At 41.2% G+C, this 22519-nt stretch overlaps 1 protein-coding gene and 1 long non-coding RNA gene across 2 annotated transcripts; one reads left to right on the forward strand and one right to left on the reverse strand.

The window, feature by feature from the left end:
* LOC102160402 lies at positions 237-3339 on the reverse strand. The gene is made up of 2 exons (XR_303203.3): positions 3208-3339; positions 237-323 (listed from the first exon to the last, which is right to left on the reverse strand). It is a non-coding gene; the product is annotated as an uncharacterized LOC102160402 (long non-coding RNA).
* On the forward strand, positions 3443-21569 carry HENMT1 (HEN1 methyltransferase homolog 1). Its single transcript, XM_001927894.5, has 9 exons — positions 3443-3695; positions 3990-4057; positions 4891-4981; positions 6662-6778; positions 9300-9412; positions 10061-10195; positions 16473-16652; positions 17246-17420; positions 20995-21569. The coding sequence occupies exons 3-9, from the start codon at positions 4964-4966 to the stop codon at positions 21406-21408; spliced, it is 1152 nt and encodes a 383-aa protein (XP_001927929.1). The 5' UTR covers positions 3443-3695; positions 3990-4057; positions 4891-4963; the 3' UTR covers positions 21409-21569.

Here is a 22519-nt window from a genome sequence, read left to right on the forward strand (position 1 = left end):
CCTGGGCTAGGGATCAAACCGACACCACAGCAGCAACCCAGGCTCTGCAGTGACAACGCCAGATCTTTAACCTGCTGCACTACAAGAGAAATCCATCTTTATCTTAAAGTATCTGTCCATAGGGGACAGGTTCCAGCTGCTCAACCTGGGGTTCATTCATCTCTTGCCTCAGTTCCATATCTCATTGAACTAGTCTCTTCATTATGAGAATAGGTTAGTTAAATTTAACACTTTTATTTCATTTCCAGGGGCAGTGATTCAGGTGGGCTCCCAAAGTCAGGTGTATATAGTGCAAGTAATCGGGTCTCTGATAAGAGGCATCTCTATGGAAACAAAAGAAAAACAAAGTTAATGGTTAGAGCAGACATTAACTCAGGTTTTGAGTCTGGGGGTCAGTTAGTTGTGAAGATTTCTAGGTGTTGGGCTTGAAGCATCTTCAGTTAAGAGGAGGCAGTGGCAATCTGATAGACTTTCTGGTTTTGCAGTTGTTAATACCTTTGGTGATGTCATGAGGTGTTCCAGTGAACTTTCTGAGTGGCCCAAACAGCAAAACACAAAAGTTTTGCCTGTACGTGAGCTTTTGTGGGGATTTCTCTGAAGTTTATATCAAGCCAGCCAGCTTTAATTAGCTTTTAGGGCTTTGAGAAGAGGGCAGTTTTTATTCTCAGGGATTCCAAGACAGAAAGACGGGAGAAATGTGGAAAATGTTAGCTTAGTAACTCAGATGTTGGTGAAAACTAGAAGAATTCAGGATCCAGTCCAGTTTGCAGGTAGGTATAACACACCCTCAAAGGCAATGAATAGGACTAGAACCCAGTATCCACAAAAATGCTCTACTGCTAATTACTTTTCCTTCACCAACCACCATACATTATTTGCCCTTTTGTGACTAGCTTATTGCACTTGGCATAATGCATTCAAGATTTATCTGTGTTGAGGCGTGTCAGAATGATTCCTTTTAAAAGCTGAATAATATTACATTGTATGTATATGCCTCTTTTGTTTATTTATTTGTTGATGGGTATTGAGGTTGTTTCTTTTACTATTGTGAATAAAGCTACTGTGAACATTGGTGTACAAATATTTGCTTTCAATTCTTTTGGATATATGGACAAATTGAGGCATACTGGAATTTTTAAGAATTTAAGGAAACAAACAAATGAAGAATTTGAGGAGCTCCCGCTGTGGCGCAATGGGATCAGCAGCGTCTTGGGGCGCTGGGATGAGGATTCCACCCCCAGCTAAGCACAGTGTGTTAAGGATTTGCCATTGCCGAGGTTGCAGCTTAGTTTGAGGCTGTGGCTTGGATCTGAGCCCCAGGGTGCTCTGTGTGCCAGAGCAGCAAAAAAAAAAAAAAAAAAAAAAAGATTATGAGCAAACATCAATTCAAATCCGGTAATCTGGTTAGCTCCTAATCACTGCCAGGAACTAGATGAAAGACTTGTAGGGAGGATGCCAAAGTGAAGCAAGGAAATTACTCGATTGGCTATAGCTTACTGACGAAGAAATGCAGAAACCTGCAAATAAGTAGTGTATTTGGAGTCTCAGGAATTGCAACTCAGGAGACACAGCTTTGTGTAAAAAACCGTGTTTGGGGAAAGAGGTGGTCAGGGGCTTATGAAGGCAAAAGCACAAGGTTGTTAGAGCTGTTTGGCAAGAATTATGATTGGACACAAGAATGAAATATTTGTCCTTAAGGGCTACCCTGTCAGGAGTTACTTAAGGGTGGGAGTTCAGAAAGTGCCCCATGTTTCTGGAACACTGAGCAGATGTTCTGGATGCCTGTGTTAAAAGACAATAAGTAGTCTAAGGTCAGATTGCACCCAAGCTGAGATGTGCATTTCACACTTTCTCCATGACCCCAGGCTGCATTTTAGAGAGCTCTTTAAGCAATGCCCACTCCGTCTTGGTTTTTTTCCTTTCACAGCTTAAGCTGGTGCCTTACCTGGGAAATCTACTTGGTTATGATTGGTTGTAGCTGGGTTTCCATTTCTTAACATTGAGGCACTTGCAGGTTTTGGTTTTAGTTTGCTTATTTACGCTGTTCAGGGCCTTAGAGCCACCTCAGTCTAATGGCCCCCTTATTGAACTAATTTAAAAATACAGAGGCATTCCCGTTGTGGCTCAGTGGTTCACCAATCCAATTAGGAAGCATGAGGTTGCAGGTTCGATGCCTGGCCTCACTCAGCGGGTTAAGGATCTGGTGTTGCCGTGAGCTGTCGTGTAGGTGAGCTGTGGTGCAGGTGAGCTGTGGTGCAGGTTGTGGATGCGGTTCGGATCCCGCATTGCTGTGGCTGTGGTGTAGGCTGTCGGCTACAGCTCTGATTAGACCCTGTTGGGGACATAGCTCCAATCGTCAGTGTTGAAAAATGAGACACATGACCACAGAGAGATCTCAACAAGGCTCTTTACTTCTGCAGAAGGGCACAGATACTCCAAAAAGTGCGAAGGCCGAACAAAGGACCCTCCTCTCTTTATTCCTAACGCAGGTGATTTACCTCTCCCCTTCCCATTGGTCAGGTCAGGGCCCACATTCTTCCCGGTTGGCTAATTTGAAACAAACTGTTACTGGGGGAGAAGAGGGAAAGGGGAGGGGTGGGGGTCGCAGGAAGGTGAAACCAGAGCAAAATGGAGTAGCCAAGATTTTCTTTGATAGAAAAGACATTATGTTACTTTCCACAACCCCTAGCCTGGGAACCTCCATATGCTGTGGGTGCGGCCCTAGAAAAGACAAAAAGATGAAAAGAAATAAATAAAAATACAGAGAAGTGGAATTAATTTACTAACATTTAAAGATTCTGTTTATTATATATTCTGTGATAAGAAAAATTTGCCTTCGAGGAAGTCTGTTGGTTAAAACTTTTGTGTCCCAAGGCCAATAGGAACTTCTCAAACATTGAAGTTTATCTTAAGTTACATACTTTTTGCTATGAGACTAGATTCCTCAAAATGTCAAAACCAAAACTCGTGCAGTACATCTTTATGATACCCCGAAGGCATCGCATACAGTTAAGTGTTTGAAAATATATTGTTTCCCCAATATATTGTTTATGGTATATTAAGCGTTATTAATTCATTAGTAAAACATGATTGTCTTTTAAAAGAGGACTAAGTCTCTTTCCACCCCCCCACCCCCCCGCCAAAAGGCAGCTTCACTTCTCTCTTCTTCCTTAAACTCTAGCCTCATACAAGAAAGAAGTAACTTACTTGTGAAGTGTTAGGTTGAATCCTCTGCAGCGGAAGGGGTCTTGATACAGTAACTTTTCTCAGCGAGCAAATAGTTGCCTCATCAGTGGGCGGTAGTCACCAGCTGGAGGTTTGCCCGCTGAAAAGTTTGGTTTTTCTGGGTTCAGATGTTACAGGACCAACTGTAGCCAGCCCAGGGTCCCCCTTAAGGCCCTGTGGATTGTGGGTGGGAGTGCTGGCTGGTTCGGACACGAGCCGCGGCCCAGCTCGCGCTCAGCCCGGTCGCTCCCCCTGCCGCCTTCCATTGGTCCGGACCGTTTTCAGCTCTTTGCTGCGCACGGGGAGAGTCACGAAGCCAACAGCCACGGGAGCCCGACGCCCTGCGCTCGACCGTGGATATCGTGAGCGAGGCGCTGCCTCGGGCCAACAGTCGCGGCTCCTGGCCGATTGGACGGGGTCGGAACCGCTCGCGAGGGGGGATGCTGCAGGGACCGTGGTCCCCCGCCAAGGTGGGGAGGAAGACTTAGATATGGCTTGGGGCGTGCGCCACAGCGGCCGTTAAGAGACACAAAACCGACATCTGGGAACGGGGAGCCTAGAGGAATGGGGCTGGACTCCAGGCTGGGCTTGGGATGCCTGGGGTGGAGGAGGAGGTGCCCCCCGGGGCCAATCCCGCAGCGCAGGTGTGGGCGGCGCAGGCGTGGCAGCGGGTGGGGAGCATCACGTGATGAGGACCTGGGTGCGCCAGTGTCAAGGGCGGGGCCTGGAGTTAAAAGCGACTGCGGGCTTCGCGGAATCCACAGGTTCCAGCTTCGTGCGCAGATTGCTCCCGCGGCTTGCTTTTCCATTTGGAGGTGCTTCTTACTCAAAGGTAATAGTTGCGTCGATTTATGCTCTGTGACTGCCTCAATGTTGGCTCGCTTGAGGGTTTCGGAGTTTCAGTTTAGAGAGTAACTCAAAAAGTTAGGAGATTGACATTACTACCCTTTAGAATTGTAGTTGATAGAGACAGCTGTGCAATAGAGAGCTAAAATTTAAATTCAAGGCCAGTAGTGAATTGGAGGTACGCTGGAGCAGCTTTAGTTTATCAGTTGTTTAGGATACTTTTAAAATTTCATTTCCGGAGTTTCTGTTGTGGCGCAGTGGTTAACGGATCTGACTGGGAACCGTGAGGTTGCAGGTTCGATCCCTGGCCTTGCTCAGTGGGTTAAGGATTCGGCGTTGCCATGCGCTGTGGTGTAGGTCACTGACGCGGCTCGGATCCCATGTTGCTGTGGCTTTGGTGTAGGCCGGCGGCTACAGCTGCGATTAGACCCCTAGCCTGGGAACCTAGGGCGGAGCGGCCCTAGAAAAGGAAAAAACGGACAAAAATAAAATAAAATAAAATAAAATAAAATTTCCACCATGTGTGAAAGAGTAGTTGAAAGTGATTTGAGTGAGGTGGAGGGCTGTAATGAAATAGTCACAACTGAAATAATTGTTCAGTTTATATCAAACATGATAAAAGGAAAACATGGGTCTTACTGCCTGAAAGTTACTTATGCTTTCTGAGCCTCTTTGTTCTTGTCTGAAATAGTACTTGGATAATTCTGTGGATTAAATGTGAAGAGGAGGGAGAAAGCTCACTCTTTTCTTTCCCAATGATCTAGGCAGCTGTTTAGTCCAGGCCCTGCCTCTACAAAAACTGACATGTTGTATTTACAGCCTAGTCATCTTCTGATTTGGAAGAATTGAAGTAGACATCTGCATTTTTGTCCCAACGAAACTTGGAAACAAAATGGCAGAAGACAAAGAGGTAAGGCTTCCCTTCAAGATCTAAGGTATGACTCTGTGAGGTGGAGCCCTCCCTCGGTGTTCAGTGGTAATTGGTTCTGGGACACCCTGGTGCTCTTAGTAATGCGGAAGTTCCCTGGCAAAGGACTGAACTTGCACCACAGCAGTGACAAGGCCAGATCCTTAACCAATGGGCAACCAGGAAACTATCTCAAGTCCTTTTTATGAAACAGTTACACTGCACGTGGTTATTGACTACTTGAGATGTGGCTTGAACAACTGAAGAATGGAACTTCATTTGAGGTGTTTTTTTTTTTTTTTGAACAGTGCTGCAGTGAACATCGGGGTGCATGTATCTTTCTCAATGAAAGTTTTGTCTTTCATTTGAGTTTAAAATTAGTTTAAAAAGTCTTTCATTATTGGAAAAAAACTTGAGTATGTTTTGGAATAACTTGAGTATGTATCTCTTTTTGCCAACTACAGTTTATTTTTTATTTTTTATTTTTATTTTTTGTCTTTGTTGTTGTTATTGTTACTATTTCTTGGGCCTCTCCCGCGGCATATGGAGGTTCCCAGGTTAGGGGTTGAATCGGAGCTGTAGCCACAGGCCTACGCCAGAGCCACAGCAATGCAGGATCCGAGCCGCATCTGCAACCTACACCACAGCTCACGGCAACGCCGGATCGTTAACCCAGTGAGCAAGGGCAGGGACCGAACCCGCAACCTCATGGTTCCTAGTCGGATTCGTTAACCACTGTGCCACGCCGGGAACTCCTGTTTTCTTGTTGTTGAGTTGTTTGTTTGTATACCTTGGAGATTAAGCCCTTGTCAGTTGCATCATTTGCAACTATTTTCTTCCATTCTGTAGGTTGTCTGTCTTTTTTTTTTTTTTTTTTTGGCTTTTTGGCTTTTTGGCTTTTTGCTATTTCTTGGGCCGCTCCCGCGGCATATGGAGGTTCCCAGGCTAGGGGTCTAACTGGAGCTGTACCCACCAGCCTACACCACAGCTCACAGCAACGCCGGATCGTTAACCCATTGAGCAAGGGCAGGGACCAAACTGGCAACCTCATGGTTCCTAGTTGGATTCGTTAATCACTGCACCACGACGGGAACTCCTTTTTTTTTTTTTTTATGGTTTTTTTTTTTTTTATGGTTTTTTTTTTTTTTATGGTTTTCTTTGCTGTGCAAAAGCTTGCAAATTTGAGTAGCTCCCATTTGTTTATTTTTGGTTTTATTTCTATTGCTTTGGGAGACTGACCTAAGAAAACGTTTGTACAGTTTATGTTAGCGTATGTGTTGCTTACGTTCTCTTCTAGGAGTTTGATGGTGTCTTATTTTTAAGTCTTTCAGCCATTTTGAGTTTAGTTTTGTGCTTGCCGTGAGGGTGTGTTTTAGTTTCATTGATTTACATGCGGCTGTTCAGTTTTGCCAGCACCACTTGGTGAAGGGACTGTCTTTTCCCATTTTATATTCTTGTCTCCTTTGTCAAGATTAGCTGACTCTAAGCTAAAGGAGTCATTAAAGCCAGATACTCACTTAAAAGACTTGAGAGGTTTAAATGAGGTTTAATCTTAGGACCTGAGGTGGTTTATGGGCTTACGTTCTAAGATGTGGTTGGGGGAAGTAAAGCTTTTTTTCTTAATTCCTGAAGGCATGCATGATTAGAACACCTCCCTTTTATTGTTTGTTTATAAACTTTCAGTGCCATAGCGTGGTTGAAGAGGTTCCCAGCAAAAGGATAATTAAGTTTAATCCTCCGTTATACAAACAACGTTACCAGTTTGTTAAAAATTTAGTGGAGCAACATCAGCCTCAAAAGGTAGGTATTTCTTTCCAAACCTTTAATTTTTAAGAATGCCTTATAATGCTTTATCAAATAAAATCTTAATAAGGAATTAGTAAGCAAGCAGAGACTATACAAAAAGACTTTGCAGGGAGGGAAAGGGCTTGCAATAGGGAGAGCCCCTGTCTTAATCCATTCATCTGTTGATAGAGGTTTAGGTCATTGTCATGTCTTTTTTTTTTTTTTTTTTTTTGGTCTTTTTGCCATTTCTTGGGCTGCTTCCTTGTCATATGGAGGTTCCCAGGCTAGGGGTCGAATCAGAGCTGCAGCCACCAGCCTATGCCAGAGCCACAGCAATGTGGGATCCGAGCTGCGTCTGTGACCTACACCACAGCTCATGGCAATGCTGGATCCTTAACCCACTGAGCAAGGCCAGGGATGGAACCTGCAATCTCGTGGTTCCTAGTTGGATTCATTAACCACTGAGCCATGACGGGAACTCCTGATTCCTTGTCTTGGTTGTTGTAATAGTGCTGCAATGAACATATGGCTGCATGTATCTTTTTCAAGGAAACTTTTATCCAGATATATGCCCAAGAGTGGGATTGCTGGGTCATATGGTAGTTCTATATTTAGTTTTCTGAGGTCCCTCCATACTGTTTTCCATGGTGGTTGTACCAATTTACATTCCCACCAAGAATGTAGGAGGGTTCCCCTTTCTCCACAACCTCTCCGGCATTTGTTATTTGTGGACTTATTAATGGTGGCCGTTCTGACTGGTGTGAGGTGGTACCTCACAATAGTTTTGGTTTGAATTTCTCTAATAATCAGTGATCTTGAGCGTTTTTTCATGTGCCTATGTAGCCATCAGGATTTTTCTTTTATAGAGAGGAGACTGAGCAGAAGAAGGATATAAAAGGGTGATGTGCTTGGTTAGTGGCACGTGTGAACGCTGAAACCAGCCTGTTTTCTGGGAGGGACACTTAGCTAAATGCAGTCTGATGTTTAGGGGCCTTGAGGAAGGAGAGAATCTGGGGACAAGTAGTCGAGGTAATTAATCACTCAAGGCAAAGAATGGGAACATCAGGCTGCATCTTTGAATATGGGCTTTACCTTCTGGAAGCCCTTTCTGGAGCTACAAAGCCTAGGTGGCTACCATTAACCTGTTTACTGGGAGCACAGAGCTGAGCTCACATTCAGCACTGCCAGTTTTAGATGTAAAGAAAATCTGGGCATTTTACCATTGGGTGTGATTGTTGGGTATTTTATGTTTCTAGAGCATTTAGTCCCAACCTCAAGCAGACTAGTCTTAACGTAGATACTCTGGTTCTTTTTAAATAATAATGGTGGGGGAAAGGCAAGGAGCCCTTGGCATCTATCCACCTTCCTCTGTAGCAAAGGTTCATGATCAGGGCTGGCACTAGATTCTGTCTGGGTAACACCTCGCTTCTCTGTCAGTGTTTGGACTTCACAGGCCCTAGGGAGCTGGCTTCCCCAGTGAACATTGGAAGTCTGTAGGGTCAGTTATAGGCTAAGGAATGGAGGACCCCTTAAGAAAATAGTGGTTTCTAATGAGTTAGATGCTGTAGACCTCTTTTTGCTAGGTGGTTTGCAGGTATTGATGGGACTCATGTCCTTGGCATAGTTTCAACTCAATTCCTGTTTGGAAGAAAATTGGGTATACTGTTTAAAAGTGCAGCACAGTGCTTCCTCTGATTAGCTCTCTGGAACTAGATTTTCATTTTTCAATTCTGTGTTCTCCTTCACCCACCAGCCCATACATGTGCCTGCCTCAAAGGGGAAAATGACTGAATAACCATGAATGCAATTTAGATTGCATCCCTTTTGGGTGGGGGAACTTTCAAGTGTTTCTCATTTGCCCTTTTTACCTAACGTGGGGTTCAGAAATACAGGGAACTCATCTGTCATTAGCAAAGACTATTGTGTGATTAAGAAAAATTAGATCTAATAAAAATCTAATAAAGATTGTGTGTGAATATATATTAAGGGGATTTGATGAACAAGATCGGGCTATGCCTAGGTACATTTGCTCAGCACTCTTTTTTAAATCTTGAAGCTTCTCAGAGGCACAGATTCTGCTTAGAGCATTTGTCATGTGTGCTGTTCCTATGCCAGGCCGCTAAGATATACTTGATACTTGAATTAGTTTATTGTTCACTCTAGAAGGTCATGGGAAGTTAACAAGACTTATACTTACACCCCCCCCCCAGGTTTACAGTATATCAGGTTAATTTCCTTTTTGTGTCCAAAAAGATACTGTATACTTTTTCTGATACCCACTCCTAATGGGAAAAAAAAAAAAAACCCCAATGACAAAACATGTTTGATCATATGAGACTGCTGGCTATGTTTTTTTTAAAGTTCCTGGGCCAGGGATCAAACCTGCACCACAGTAGTCCTTAACCCACTGTGCCACAAGGGAACTTGTTGGCTATAATGTCTTGTTTTATTTATTTATTTATTTATTTTATCATTTATTTGTACATATATATTTGTCTTATAATGTCTTTGACATAACATTCTATCTCATCTACAGGTTGCAGACCTGGGGTGTGGTGATCTTTCGCTCCTATCGATATTAAAATACCTAAAGTGTGTCACAGAGCTTGTCGGAGTAGACATCAATGAAGGCAGACTTAAATGGAATGGGTAATACTGAGTTTCTAAAAGAATTACGCATTAATCTAAAACTAGTGGTACTATTAACTATACTTAGGGGAAGCGTTTTTTATATGTTTGTGTAGCTGGTTTAAAAGGAGGCACATGAGAGGTGCAGGCTCACCGAGTGAACCTTTACCATGACACTGACTGGCTGATTGTTGCAAATACCTAGACATTTTGCTTCTACTTATGTGGAAGGTATAGCCTCAAGCAGTTAGAGCAATCAAGGGACTGAAAACGCAATTTCAAATGGCCAAATCTGATGCTGAATAGCATGGTAACTTACAGCCGAGGGTTTAAGTTGACACAGCACTGGGGCTTGAACAAGTAGCTCTCTCCTATTTGACTTTCACAGATTGTCTTAAGAATGTTTCTTCTAAAGAACAAAACAAAGAGAAGGAAAATCACTGATCTGCAGTGAGGTGAGAGAACTAGAAGTGAGGGCAGAATATCAAATACTAAAGATCTTGTTGGCCATTTAATGCCCTACGGCAGAGGAAGTTACCCTGTGACCTTGTGTTTAATACAGCAAGTCATGGAAAACAGGCCATGTCAGACTCAGCAATGTAGGCAGATCATTTACCAGTGGGTCAGAGTTTCTGTAGTTGGTAAGATCTTCTGATAATGCTTTTGCAGGTCTCGGCTGTCCCCATGTGTGGGGGACCATCTGGATCCCCGCGAGCTGGATTTAGTCATTACCTTGTATCATGGCTCTGTTTTGGAGAAAGACTGTCGTTTGCTCGGATTTGACTTGGTAACATGTATTGAACTGTGAGTATTAAACTGGTTCTTACTGTATACATTCACTTGAAAAATCTGAATGAATTAAGTCTCCGTAAATGTAGTGTCATAAATATTTGTCATAACCTGAGTTATTTGTAAAGGAAATTACTTATCTGTTGAGAATGGCTTTTTATTGGCCTTTTCCAACTTTTTTTTTTTAACTTTTTTTTATCCCACTGTACAGCAAGGGGATCAGGTTATCTTTACATGTATACATTACAATTACATTTTTTTCCCCCACCCTTTGTTCTGTTGCAACATGAGTATCTAGACAAAGTTCTCAATGCTATTCAGCAGGATCTCCTTGTAAATCTATTCTAAGTTGTGTCTGATAAGCCCAAGCTCCCGATCCCTCCCACTCCCTCCCCCTCCCATCAGGCAGCCACAAGTCTCTTCTCCAAGTCCATGATTTTCTTTTCTGAGGAGATGTTCATTTGTGCTGGATATTAGATTCCAGTTATAAGTGATATCATATGGTATTTGTCTCTGTCTTTCTGGCTCATTTCACTCAGTATGAGATTCTCTAGTTCCATCCATGTTGCTGCAAATGGCATTATGTCATTCTTTTTTATGGCTGAGTAGTATTCCATTGTGTATATATACCACCTCTTCCGAATCCAATCCTCTGTCGATGGACATTTGGGTTGTTTCCATGTCCTGGCTATTGTGAATAGTGCTGCAATGAACATGCGGGTGCCTGTGTCTCTTTTAAGTAGAGCTTTGTCCGGATAGATGCCCAAGAGTGGGATTGCGGGGTCATATGGAAGTTCTATGTATAGATTTCTAAGGTATCTCCAAACTGTTCTCCATAGTGGCTGTACCAGTTGACATTCCCACCAACAGTGCAGGAGGGTTCCCTTTTCTCCACAGCCCCTCCAGAACTTGTTATTTGTGGATTTATTAATGATGGCCATTCTGACTGGTGTGAGGTGGTATCTCATGGTAGTTTTGATTTGCATTTCTCTTATAATCGGCGATGTTGAGCATTTTTTCATGTGTTTGCTGGCCATCTGTATATCTTCTTTGGAGAAATGTCTATTCAGGTCTTTTGCCCATTTTTCCATTGATTGATTGGTTTTTTTGCTGTTGGGTTGTATAAGTTGCTTGTATATTCTAGAGATTAAGCCCTTGTCCGTTGCATCATTTGAAACTATTTTCTCCCATTCTGAAAGTTGTCTTTTTGTTTTATTTTGGGTTTCCTTTGCTGTGCAAAAGCTTTTCAGTTTGATGAGGTCCCATGGGTTTATTTTTGCTCTAATTTCTATTGCTTTGGGAGACTGACCTGAGAAAGTATTCATGATGATGTCAGAGAGTGTTTTGCCTATGTTTTCTTCTAGGAGTTTGATGGTGTCCTGTTGTATATATTTAAGTCTTTCAGCCATTTGGAGTTTATTTTTGTGCATGGTGTGAGGGTGTGTTCTAGTTTCATTGCTTTGCATGCAGCTGTCCAGGTTTCCCAGCAATGCTTGCTGAATAGACTTTCTTTTTCCCATTTTATGTTCTTGCCTCCCTTGTCAAAGATTAATTGACCATAGGTGTCAGGGTTTATTTCCGGATTCTCTATTCTGTTCCATTGGTCTGTCTTTGTTTTGATACCAGTACCACACTGTTTTGATGACTGTGGCTTTGTAGTATTTCTTGAAGTCTGGGAGAGTTATGCCTCCTGCTTGGTTTTTGTTTCTCAGGATTGCTTTGGCGATTCTGGGTCTTTTGTTGTTCCATATAAATGTTTGGATTGTTTGTTCTAGTTCTGTGAACAATGTCATGGGTAATTTGATAGGGATTGCATTGAATCTGTAGATTGCTTTGGGTAGTATGGCCATTTTTACAATACTGATTTTCCCAATCCAGGAACATGGAATATCTTTCCATTTCTTTACATCTTCTTTGATTTCTTTGATTAAGGTTTTATAGTTCTCGGCATATAGGTCCTTTACCTCCTTGGTCAGGTGTATTCCGAGGTATTTGATTTTGTGAGGTGCAATTTTAAAAGGTATCGTGTTTTTGTATTCCTTTTCTAATATTTCGTTGCTGGTATACGGAAATGCAGCTGACGTCTGAATGTTAATCTTATATCCTGCTACTTTGCTGAATTTGTGAATCAGTTCAAGTAGTTTTGGGGTTGAGTCCTTAGGGATTTCTATGTATAGTATCATGTCATCTGCATACAGTGACAGTTTGATCTCTTCTCTTCCTATATGGATGCCTTTCATTTCTTTTGTTTGTCTAATTGCTGTGGCTAGGACTTCCAAAACTGTTGAAGAGCAGTGGTGAGAGTGGGCATCCCTGTCTTGTTCCAGATTTGAGTGAGAAGGCTTTCAGTTTTTCCCTATTGAGTATTATATTTGCTGTGGGTTTATCATAAATGGCTTTGATTATATTCAGGAATGTTCCCTCTATACCCACTTTGGCGAGGGTCTTGATCATGAATGGATGTTGGACTTTGTCAAATGCTTTTTTCTGCGTCTATTGAGATGATCATATGATTTTTGACTTTTTTTTTTGTTAATGTGGTGTATGATGCTGATTGATTTGCGTATGTTGAACCATCCTTGTGAACCTGGGATAAACCCAACCTGGTCATGGTGTATAATTTTTTTGATATGTTGTTGGATTCGGTTGGCTAAGATTTTGTTGAGAATTTTTGCATCTATATTCATCAATGATATTGGGCGATAGTTTTCTTTTTTGGTGGTATCTCTGGTTTTAGAATGAGGGTGATGGTGGCATCATAGAATGTCTTTGGGAGTATTCCTTCTTCTTCAACCTTTTGAAAGAGTTTAAGGAGGATGGGCACCAATTCCTCTTTTGTTTGATAGAATTCACCTGTTAAGCCATCTGGTCTTGGACTTTTATTTGTAGGGAGCTCTTCAATTTCATTTCTAGTGATCGGTTTGTTCAGTTAGTCTGTTTCTTTTTGATTCAGTTTTGGCAGATTCTAGAAAATCTTCCAGATTGTCAAACTTGTTGCCGTATAGCTGTTCATAGTATTCTCTTATGGTTTTTTGTATTTCTGCTGTATCTGTTGTGATTTCTCCTTTTTCATTTATAATTTTGGTTATTTGGGTTCTTTCTCTCCTCTTTTTAGTGAGTCTGGCCAGGGGTTTGTCAATTTTGTTCACCTTTTCAAAGAACCAGCTCTTGGTTTTATTAATTTTCTCTATTGTTTTTTGAGTCTCTATTATTGATTTCTTCTTTGATCTTTATAATTTCCTTCCTTCTGCTGACTTTAGGCCTTTTTTGTTCTTTTTCTAATTCATTTAGGTGGAGGGTTAAGTTGTCAATTTGGGATCTTTCTTTTTTGAGAAAGGCCTGTACTGCTATAAATTTCCCTCTGAGCGCTGCTTTTGCAGCATCCCATAGATTTTGAGTGGTTGTGTCTTCATTATCATTTGTTTCAAGGTAGTTTTTAATTTCCTTCTTGATTTCCTCATTGACCCATTGGTTTTTTAGTAGCATGTTGTTTAGTCTCCATGTAGTAGGTTTTTTCTCTTCCTTTTCCCATGGTTGATTTCTAATTTCATGGCATTGTGGTCAGAGAAGATACTTGAGATAATTTCTATGCTCCTAAATTTATTGAGGTTAGCTTTGTGTCCCAATATGTGGTCGATTCTTGGGAATGTTCCATGAGCATTTGAGAAGAATGTGTATTCTGCTTTTTTTGGATGTAGTGTCCTGAAGATATCAATGAAGTCTAACTTTTCTATTGTTTCCTTTAGGATCTCTGTTGCTTTACTGGTTTTCTGTCTAGACGATCTGTCCATTGATGTGAGGGGGGTATTAAGGTCTCCTACTGTGATTGTATTCTCATCAATATCTCCCTTTATGTCTGTTAATATTTGTTGTATGTATCTGGGTGCTCCTGTATTTGGGGCATATATGTTGATGATAGTAACATCCTCTCCTTGGATGGATCCCTTAATCATTAGTGTCCTTCTTTGTCTTTATGTCTTTTGTTTTAAAGTCTATTTTGTCTGATATGAGTGTTGCGACTCCTGCTTTTCTGTCATGTCTATTGGCGTGAAATATTTTTCCCCACCCTTTCACTTTCAATCTATATGTATCCTTTGTCCTAAGGTGAGTTTCTTGTAGGCAGCATATTGAAGGTTTTTGCCTTTTTATCCACTCAGCTACTCTGTGTCTTTTGATTGGGGCATTCAGTCCATTGACATTTAAGGTGATAATTGATAGATGATGATTATTTATTGCCATTTTGAACCTCGTGTTCCAGTTGATTCTATGGTTCTCCATTCTTCCTTTCTTTTTTTTTTTTTTGGTTGGATGGTCTCCTGTTATTATCTGCTTGAGTTTTTTTTAAAATTTTTTATTTTTTGCAAATGCAGTATTTGGTTTTAGCTTGTGGGTGCCCTGTTTTTTAAGTATGCTAACCCCTTCCCATAATTGTGTGTTTTAGCCTGATGGTCCTGTAAGTTCAAACACTTCATTACTATATTAAAATTAAGAAGAGAAACATACAAACAAACAATAAAAAGGGGTTATTTATTTCCTAACATCTCTTGCCTACATTTTATGGTTTTGATGACTTTTTTATTTTTTTAGTTTTATTTTGTTTGAAGCATGTTCATGATTAAATCTGTATGCTGGCTTATTTGAGTGACTGCTCTCTGATTGCAGTTTCCTCAGTCCTAGTTCTTCCTCTTTTCCAACTTTTTATTTGGAAATGATTTCAAGTTTACAGATGCAAAATATACCTAGTAAACGGGGCACCCATATCTTTTGTCCTGAGTCACAGATGAACATTTTCCTTATTTTTTATTTATTTTTTAGTGCAAATGATTTTCTTTTTTTTAAATCTCTGGAAGATAATTTTTTAGCAATAGGTACATTTTTTTAAACATTCCTTATTTTCTTTATCTTTTGTATCTGTGCCCACCTGTATCTTTTGTATCTGTGCCCACCTGCCGACTCCCTCAGTCTCCCCCTCCCTCCACACATTTTTTTTGAACCATTGAAATGTAGGATTTACCCTTTGCCCCTAATACGTTCAGTGTTAAATAACCATTCCCCTTTATTTTTAATAAGACTATCTTCCATTTGGGCTCTCGTAAGTGATTAGATTCAGGCTGTGCATTCCTGGAGTACAGTAGAGCACTGAAGATGTTATTTGAGCCCTTCTCAGGTTATCCTATCTGGAGGCACCAATGTCCATTTGTCCTTGGATGTTAATTTTGATCTCCCCAGTCAAGGTGTGGTTGCTCACCTGTATAATTACCACTTTCTTCTCCCCACCCTGCAACCGATAAGCAGTCTAGAGACTGGAAAAGATGCACATAGCTTGTTACTCATCCATATTCCCCCCCGCAATTTCCCTTTATTATATGGTGGCAAATGTTTATTGCAACTTCAGCTCTTCTCTATATTAGTCAAAAGCCCTCCCAACTCAGTTACTTATCAGTATCAATTCATGAATTTCTAATTTTTTAAAAGGGATTGTAACTTACTGTATTTTTTTTCTTGCTCAGATTGTCCCAAGGTTTGTCAGTGGGGGTCTGCTCAAACTAGGTCCTGTGTTCTGTGACATGTCTGTCCTTGTATTGAGCACCTAATTTCTGGCATAACAAGAGGTACCAGGCTGGTTGTCTACTTTTCCTTCCAATCTGCCATTTCTGGTTCCTTTTTTTTTTTTTTTTAGTCACCCCCTTGACATAGGCAGTTCTCTGGCCAGGGATTGAACCTATGCCACAGCAGCCACCTGAGCCACTGCAGTGACAGTGCCAGATCCTTAACCTGCTGTGCCACAAGAGAACTCCCACTTCTGGTTGCTTTTAATGGGAAATGGTATTCAGAAACCAAGAGTGTCTCAATGAATTTTAATAGTAGTTAAAGGTCTTATTCTGGGGTCAATTTGCCCAGTATTGTGTTCAGATTTCCAGTTTTTAGTAATGTGTTCTCTAGAGCAGAGCGTTTTTGTTTCTTTTGTATTTCCAATTGCCTGGCACATAGGTGCCTAGTGTTTGAAATTACTCACGAGGAGTATTGGAATATTGATTGAAGAGCCAAGGAGCAGTGATCAGTGCAAACATGTGTAGCCTGGGTCTGAATTTCCTTTTTAAGGCTAAATATTCCATTGCCTGTATCATAGTTTGCTTATCCATTCATTTGTTTATAGCCACCTTTTGGCTGCTATTAGTGTTGAATGATTTCTCCCATCTGGTCTGAGAGCTCCATGGTTAGAAGTTGTTAAAAAAATTAAGAAACTACTTGCGAGTAAAGCTGTTTAATTGTATCTTTCTTACCACTTTAGAATAGAACATTTTGATTCAGAAGATCTGGCCAGGTTTCCCGAAGTTGTTTTTGGGTACATGTCTCCAGCCATGATTGTCATCAGCACACCGAACTCTGATTTCAATTCCCTGTTTCCGCTCTCAGTCTTCAGAGATTCAGATCACAAATTTGAGTGGAGTAGAGTGCAGTTTCAGACCTGGTGAGTTCCTAAGTGTTTTTGGTATTTGGGGGACTGCACTGGAGTTTTAAACCCATGAAGTAAATCTTAGTATCCACAATTACCACACACAAGTTATTTCTTACTTTATTCCAATACGCTTGATTCCCAAAGTGCGACTTAGCCTATCATTAAGGAACCACCACATTTGGGTGTTCGTTTTCTCTGTCAGGTCCCACTGGCAGGCAAGTGTGGAAAGGGTGTGTGGGCACCAGGTGCCTTTCATGCGCAGGTGTCAGGAGGGTGGGGTGATCCGGAAACAACAGGGGGAAGGTGTGGGCTGTGCAGGTGATCAGGGATATCTCCCAGGAGCATGACAGATGGTCATGTTCTGGCATAACTGCAAACCCACACAGGCGGTGGGATTATAGCCCTGATTCTCTGGTCCATCCCTGCACATGGCTCCATATTCTTGTGGTTTGTAATTTTCATAGTCTTTTCTATTAAATAATACAATAATATGATTCTATTATTAAAATTTTATTATTAGAATTCTTTTAATAGAATAATATTTATTAGGACTATTTTCTAATAATAGCTTAGAAAAATGATTTTTCTCTTTGTTTTGCCTTTAGGGCTTTAGATGTGGCAAATCGCTATAGCTACTCAGTGGAGTTCACCGGTGTAGGGGAACCGCCGGCAGAAGCTGAGGATGTTGGATATTGTACCCAGATAGGGGTCTTCCGGAAGAAAGAAAAGACAACTGAATCTGATGTTTTGGAGCACCCTGGCGAACGTGTTTATGAAGTTGTGAGTATTTGTAGCTCTCAGAGCAAGTTCATTTATTGGGATGGGGAAAGGAGTCCCCACTTTAAAGAGAAGTGTAAGTTTTGAGAGAATCTTGTGCCCCACAATGTCTCAAAGCAGGTTAGAGAGAATGATATGCTGGTGTCTCAAATACTACTAGGCTGTTTGCTGCTCACTCCAGCAACCCTACAGGAAATGTTTAACAAAGAGTGAGACTATTTAAAGAACAAGCAAACTAAGATGAAAAGCAATATCAGAAATGAAGAATAAACTAGAAGGAATCAATTACAGGAAGAAGAACAAATAAGTGAGGTAGAAGACAGAGTGGTGGTTATCACTGCCACAGAATAGAATAAAGAAAAAAGAATGAAGAATTGAGCATGTAAGAGACTTCTGGGACAACATTAAACATACCAACATTAGCATCATAGCAGTTCCAGAAAGAGAAGAGAGAGAAAGGGAAAATATTTGAAGAGATTATGGCCCAAATCTTCCTTAATATGGGAAAGGAACACTCACTCAAATGGAGGAAGCACAGAGAATCCCATACAGGATAAACCCCAAGAGAAACAGTGTGACACATACTAATCAAACTGACAAAAATTAAATAGAAAAATACTAAAAGCCCCAAGGAAAAAGCAGCAAGGGAATCCTCATAAGGATAAAAGCTGATTTTTTTCACCAGAAACCCTGCAAGCTAGAGGGAGTGGCAAGATATTTTTAAGGTGATGAAGGGGAGGAACCTTGAACCCAGAATACTTTACCCAGCAATGCTCTCATTCAGATTTGATGGAGAGATCAAAAGCTTTTCAGACAAGCAAAAGCTTAAGAGAATAGAGCATCTCCAAACCAGCTTTACAACTACTACTAAAGGAACTTCTCTAAGCAGAGAAGGAAAGGTCACAATTACAGACAAGAAAATTGCAAATGAGAGAGATCACTGGTAAAGGCAAAGATAATATAAAAGTGGGAAATAACCCATTGACAAATAGGATATCAAAACTAGGAAGCATGAGAAGAGGACAGGACAAATACAGAACATTGAAAATAACATTGGAAATTAAGAGATCAACAACCAGAACCAATTCTGTAGATATATAGATGGTTATACCAAAGTCTAAGGGAAGTACAAACCAAATTCAATGGACACACATATAAAAAAGAAATAGCAAACCAAACACAACACTAAAGATAGCCAGCAAATCACAAGAGAAGAGAACAAAAGAAGGGAAGAAAAAAGACCTAAAACAACAAATCCAAAACAGTAAAACTGCAATAAGTACATAATTATACATAATTACATTGACTATAAATGGATTAAATGCTCCAATCAAAAGACACAGACTGACTGAACACAGAAACAAGACCCATATATATGCTGTTTACAAGAGACCTGCTTCTGATCTAAGGAGACAATACAGACTGAAAGGGAGGGGATGGAAGAAGGTATTACATGTGAATGGAAATCAAAGGAAAGCAGGAGTAGCCATTCTTATATCAGACAAAATAGACTTTTTTTTTTTTGTCTTTTTGCCTTTTCGAGGGCCACTTCCTGTGGCATATGGAGGTTCCCAGGCTAGGGGTCGAATCGGAGCTGTGGTCACCGGCCTATGCCAGAGCTACAGCAACTTGGGATCCAAGAGCCGTGTCTGCAACCTACACCACAGCTAACGGTAACACTGGATCCTTAACCCACTGAGCAAGGCCAGGGATTGAACCCGCAACCTCATGGTTCCACAAAATAGACTTTAAAGAGGTCTATTTAAAGGTCACAAGGAACAAAGTGGGACACTATGTAATGATCAAAGGATCAATCCAAGAAGAAGATACAGCAATTGTAAATATTTATGCACCCAGCATTCTACATGTAAGTGATATCATATGGTATTTGTCTTTCTTTTTCTGACTTCCTTCACTATAGACCATACTACAAAGCTACAGTAATCAAAACAGTATGGTACTGGCACAAAAACAGAAATAAAGAGCAATGATATAGGATAGAAAGCCAAGGAATAAACCCAAGCACCTATGGTCAACTAATCTGACAGAGGAAGCAGGAACATACAGTGGAGGAAAGATAATCTCTTTAGTAAGTGGTGCTGTGGAAACTGGATGGCTACCTATAACAGAATGAAATGAGAACGTTTTCTAACACCATACATACAAATAAACTCAGAATGGATTAAAAACCTAAATGTAAGGCCAGATACTATAAAACTCCTAGAGAAGAACATAGGAAGAATGCTCTTTGACATAAATCACAGCAATATCTTGTTTGATCCACCTCCTAATGACAATAAAAACAAAAATAAACCCATGGGACCTAATTTTAACTCAAAAACTTTTGTATTGCAAAGGAAACCATAAATAAATTGAAAAGACAACCCCAAACAGCCCAATTGAAAAATGGGTAGAAGACCTAAATTGACATTTCTCCAAAGAAGACGTATGAGTAGCCAATGGGGACATGAAAAAATGCTCAACATCATTAATTATTAGAGAACTGCAAATCAAAACTGCAATGAGATACCACCCATACCTGTCAGAATGGCTGTTAAGTCTACAAAGTAAGTGCTAGAGAAAAGGGAAACCTCCTACACTGTTGGTGGAAAAGTAAATTGTACAAGCATTGTGGAAAACAGTAGGAGGTTCCTCAGAAAACTAAACAGAGAACTACCATATGACCCAGCAGTCCCACTCCCGGGCATCTATCCAGACAAAGCTTTCATTCAAAGAGATGTTCATAGCAGCAGTACTCAACAGTAGCCAAGACATGAAAACAACATAAATGTCCATCGACAGATGAATGGATTAAGAAGATGTGGTGCATATACACAATGGAATAAGGCTCAGCCATAAAAAAAACAAAGTAATGCCATTTGGAGCAACATGGATGGAACTAGAGACTCTCATACTGAGTGAAGTAAGTCAGAAAGACAAATATCGTATGATATCACCTAAGTGTGGAATCTAAAATATGGTACAAACGAATCTATCTACAACACAGAAACAGACTCACAGACAGAACAGACAGTTATGAAGGGGGAGATGCAGAGTGATGGACTGGGAGTTTGGGGTTAGTAGAGGCACACTATTGCATTTAGAATGGATAAGCAGTGAGGTCCTGCTGTATAGCACAGGGAACTATATTCAGTCTCTTGGGATAGATCATGATGGAAGATAATAGAAGCAAAAGAATGTGTATGTGTGTATACGGGTCACTATGCTATGCAGCAGAGATTTGGCACAACTTCTAAATCAACCGTACTTCAAGAAGAAGAAATGTACAAAAAGGAAAAGAGGAAAACCAGCAGCAGTTTCTCTGTAGCTTGGTTCAGGAAATGATTTGAAAATTGAGCCTCCGGACTTGGCAGACCCTTTTGGTTTAAGGAGGTACAGTGAAAAAGATGCAGTTTGACTCCCATTATAACTGTGGCATTCACAAGAGGTAGGGTTTGCCGTGTACATATGCTTAGTCTGTACATACAGCTGTTTCTAATGTGGTGAAGTGAGTGGTGGTTTTGAAAATTTTCTTCTATTCCAAGTCTTTTTTTTTTTTTTTTTGTCCCCCCTTCAGGTTTATACGACCTCATACCCAAGTTTACAGCAAATAAATTACCGTAGACGTGTTGTGGTTTATCTGGTATACCGAGAAGTGAACAAAATGAGACTGAGATACCAAGTGAGTCTGAGGCGGCACGAACTGGAACCTGAGTCCACAGACCCTGACGACCCCAGAAGAAAATTCATCTCAGGCCTTCCAGTTCATACACCCACAGAAGCTGACAAAGCCATGGCGATGACTCCCCAACCTTTCTGTATTGGAGATAAGTTTTACGTACCCCTGAAAAGAATCATTGCTTATCCCAGGCTGGGGTACTTATGTGGTAATGTGCAGGAGCTGAGAGAGCTCCTCGCGGACTCAATAGAACTGAACTGTGACGCGTCTGCGGTGAAGGTTGACTTGTATCACTGTAGTGACTACTGCTGACCAGCCTTAGTTCCTGAAATTCAGGGTCTTAGCAATAGTTGGGCTCATTTAAAATGTAAACTTGGGGCCATGATAATTCAGGTAGCTTCATTTTAAAATCACCTAATGTTATTTTGTGTGTGTGTGTGTTGAATGTGACATTAAAGAGTTTTTAAAGAAAACGTAATTATCCAGTAATGTTTAAGAGTAGCTTTAAAATCTCTATCCCCTTTGGGCAGAATTCTAACCTGTAATAATAATTAGCCTAAACCACCCACAAAACAGGAATGCAGGTATTCGAAGGGAACAAACTGCTGGGAGTTTTGCTCTTTGGGAGCTTACTGGCTGGAATTGGGGTGGTAGCAGCAGTAGGAGAGAGGGACATACAGGTTCTTCGAGTGGGAAAAACCATGGTCCACCTGAAGCATTTCTTTGCAACGCACAGGAATGCAGAGGTTAGCGACCAGGTATGGTAGCTGTACCACCACAGCGCCCCCTATGGACCCACATCAACACCTTGCCCTTCCACTGTACTTCCACTGTCTGCCTGGGGAACAAAGATGGATGTTTTTTTTTTTTTTTTTTTTTTTTTTTTTGTCTTTTTGCTATTTCTTTTTTTTGTCTTTTTGCTCCCGAGGCATATGGAGGTTCCCAGGCTCGGGGTCGAATCGGAGCTGTAGCCACTGGCCTACACCAGAGCCACAGCAACGTGGGATCCGAGCCGCGTCTGCGACCTACACCACAGCTCACGGCAACGCCGGATCGTTAATCCACTGAGCAAGGACAGGGACCGAACCCGCAACCTCATGGTTCCTAGTCGGATTCGTTAACCACTGCGCCACGACGGGAACTCCTTCCTTTTTTTTTTTTTTTTTTTTTTTTTTTGATGGATGTTTGAGCTCTAGCTCCCACTTGTAGGTTCCAAACCAGTGGAAAAGAAGAGGGGAGGGACAGTCGGCATGCGCCAGCTGTCTGGTTTGTTGTGCTGTTCCTGCCTCTTGGCCTGATGGACGCCTCCTGGCCACACTTCATAGCCAGGGATGCTGGGAAGTGCAGTCTTTTTTTCTGGGAGGCCAGGTGCCCACTCGGTGGGCTTCTGCCAAGCAACAAGGGGGGAGAAAGGACACAATTC

Source organism: Sus scrofa, chromosome 4 (genome assembly GCF_000003025.6).
Source record: "Sus scrofa isolate TJ Tabasco breed Duroc chromosome 4, Sscrofa11.1, whole genome shotgun sequence".
Classification (NCBI taxonomy): domain Eukaryota; kingdom Metazoa; phylum Chordata; class Mammalia; order Artiodactyla; family Suidae; genus Sus; species Sus scrofa.

What these genes read in the sequence shown, in the direction of transcription:
- HENMT1 (XM_001927894.5), top strand. An exon ending in GGCAGACTTAAATGGAATGG is followed by an intron (nt 9,413 to 10,060) that starts GTAATACTGAGT and finishes ATGCTTTTGCAG; the next exon opens with GTCTCGGCTGTCCCCATGTG. An exon ending in TTGGTAACATGTATTGAACT is followed by an intron (nt 10,196 to 16,472) that starts GTGAGTATTAAA and finishes TTACCACTTTAG; the next exon opens with AATAGAACATTTTGATTCAG.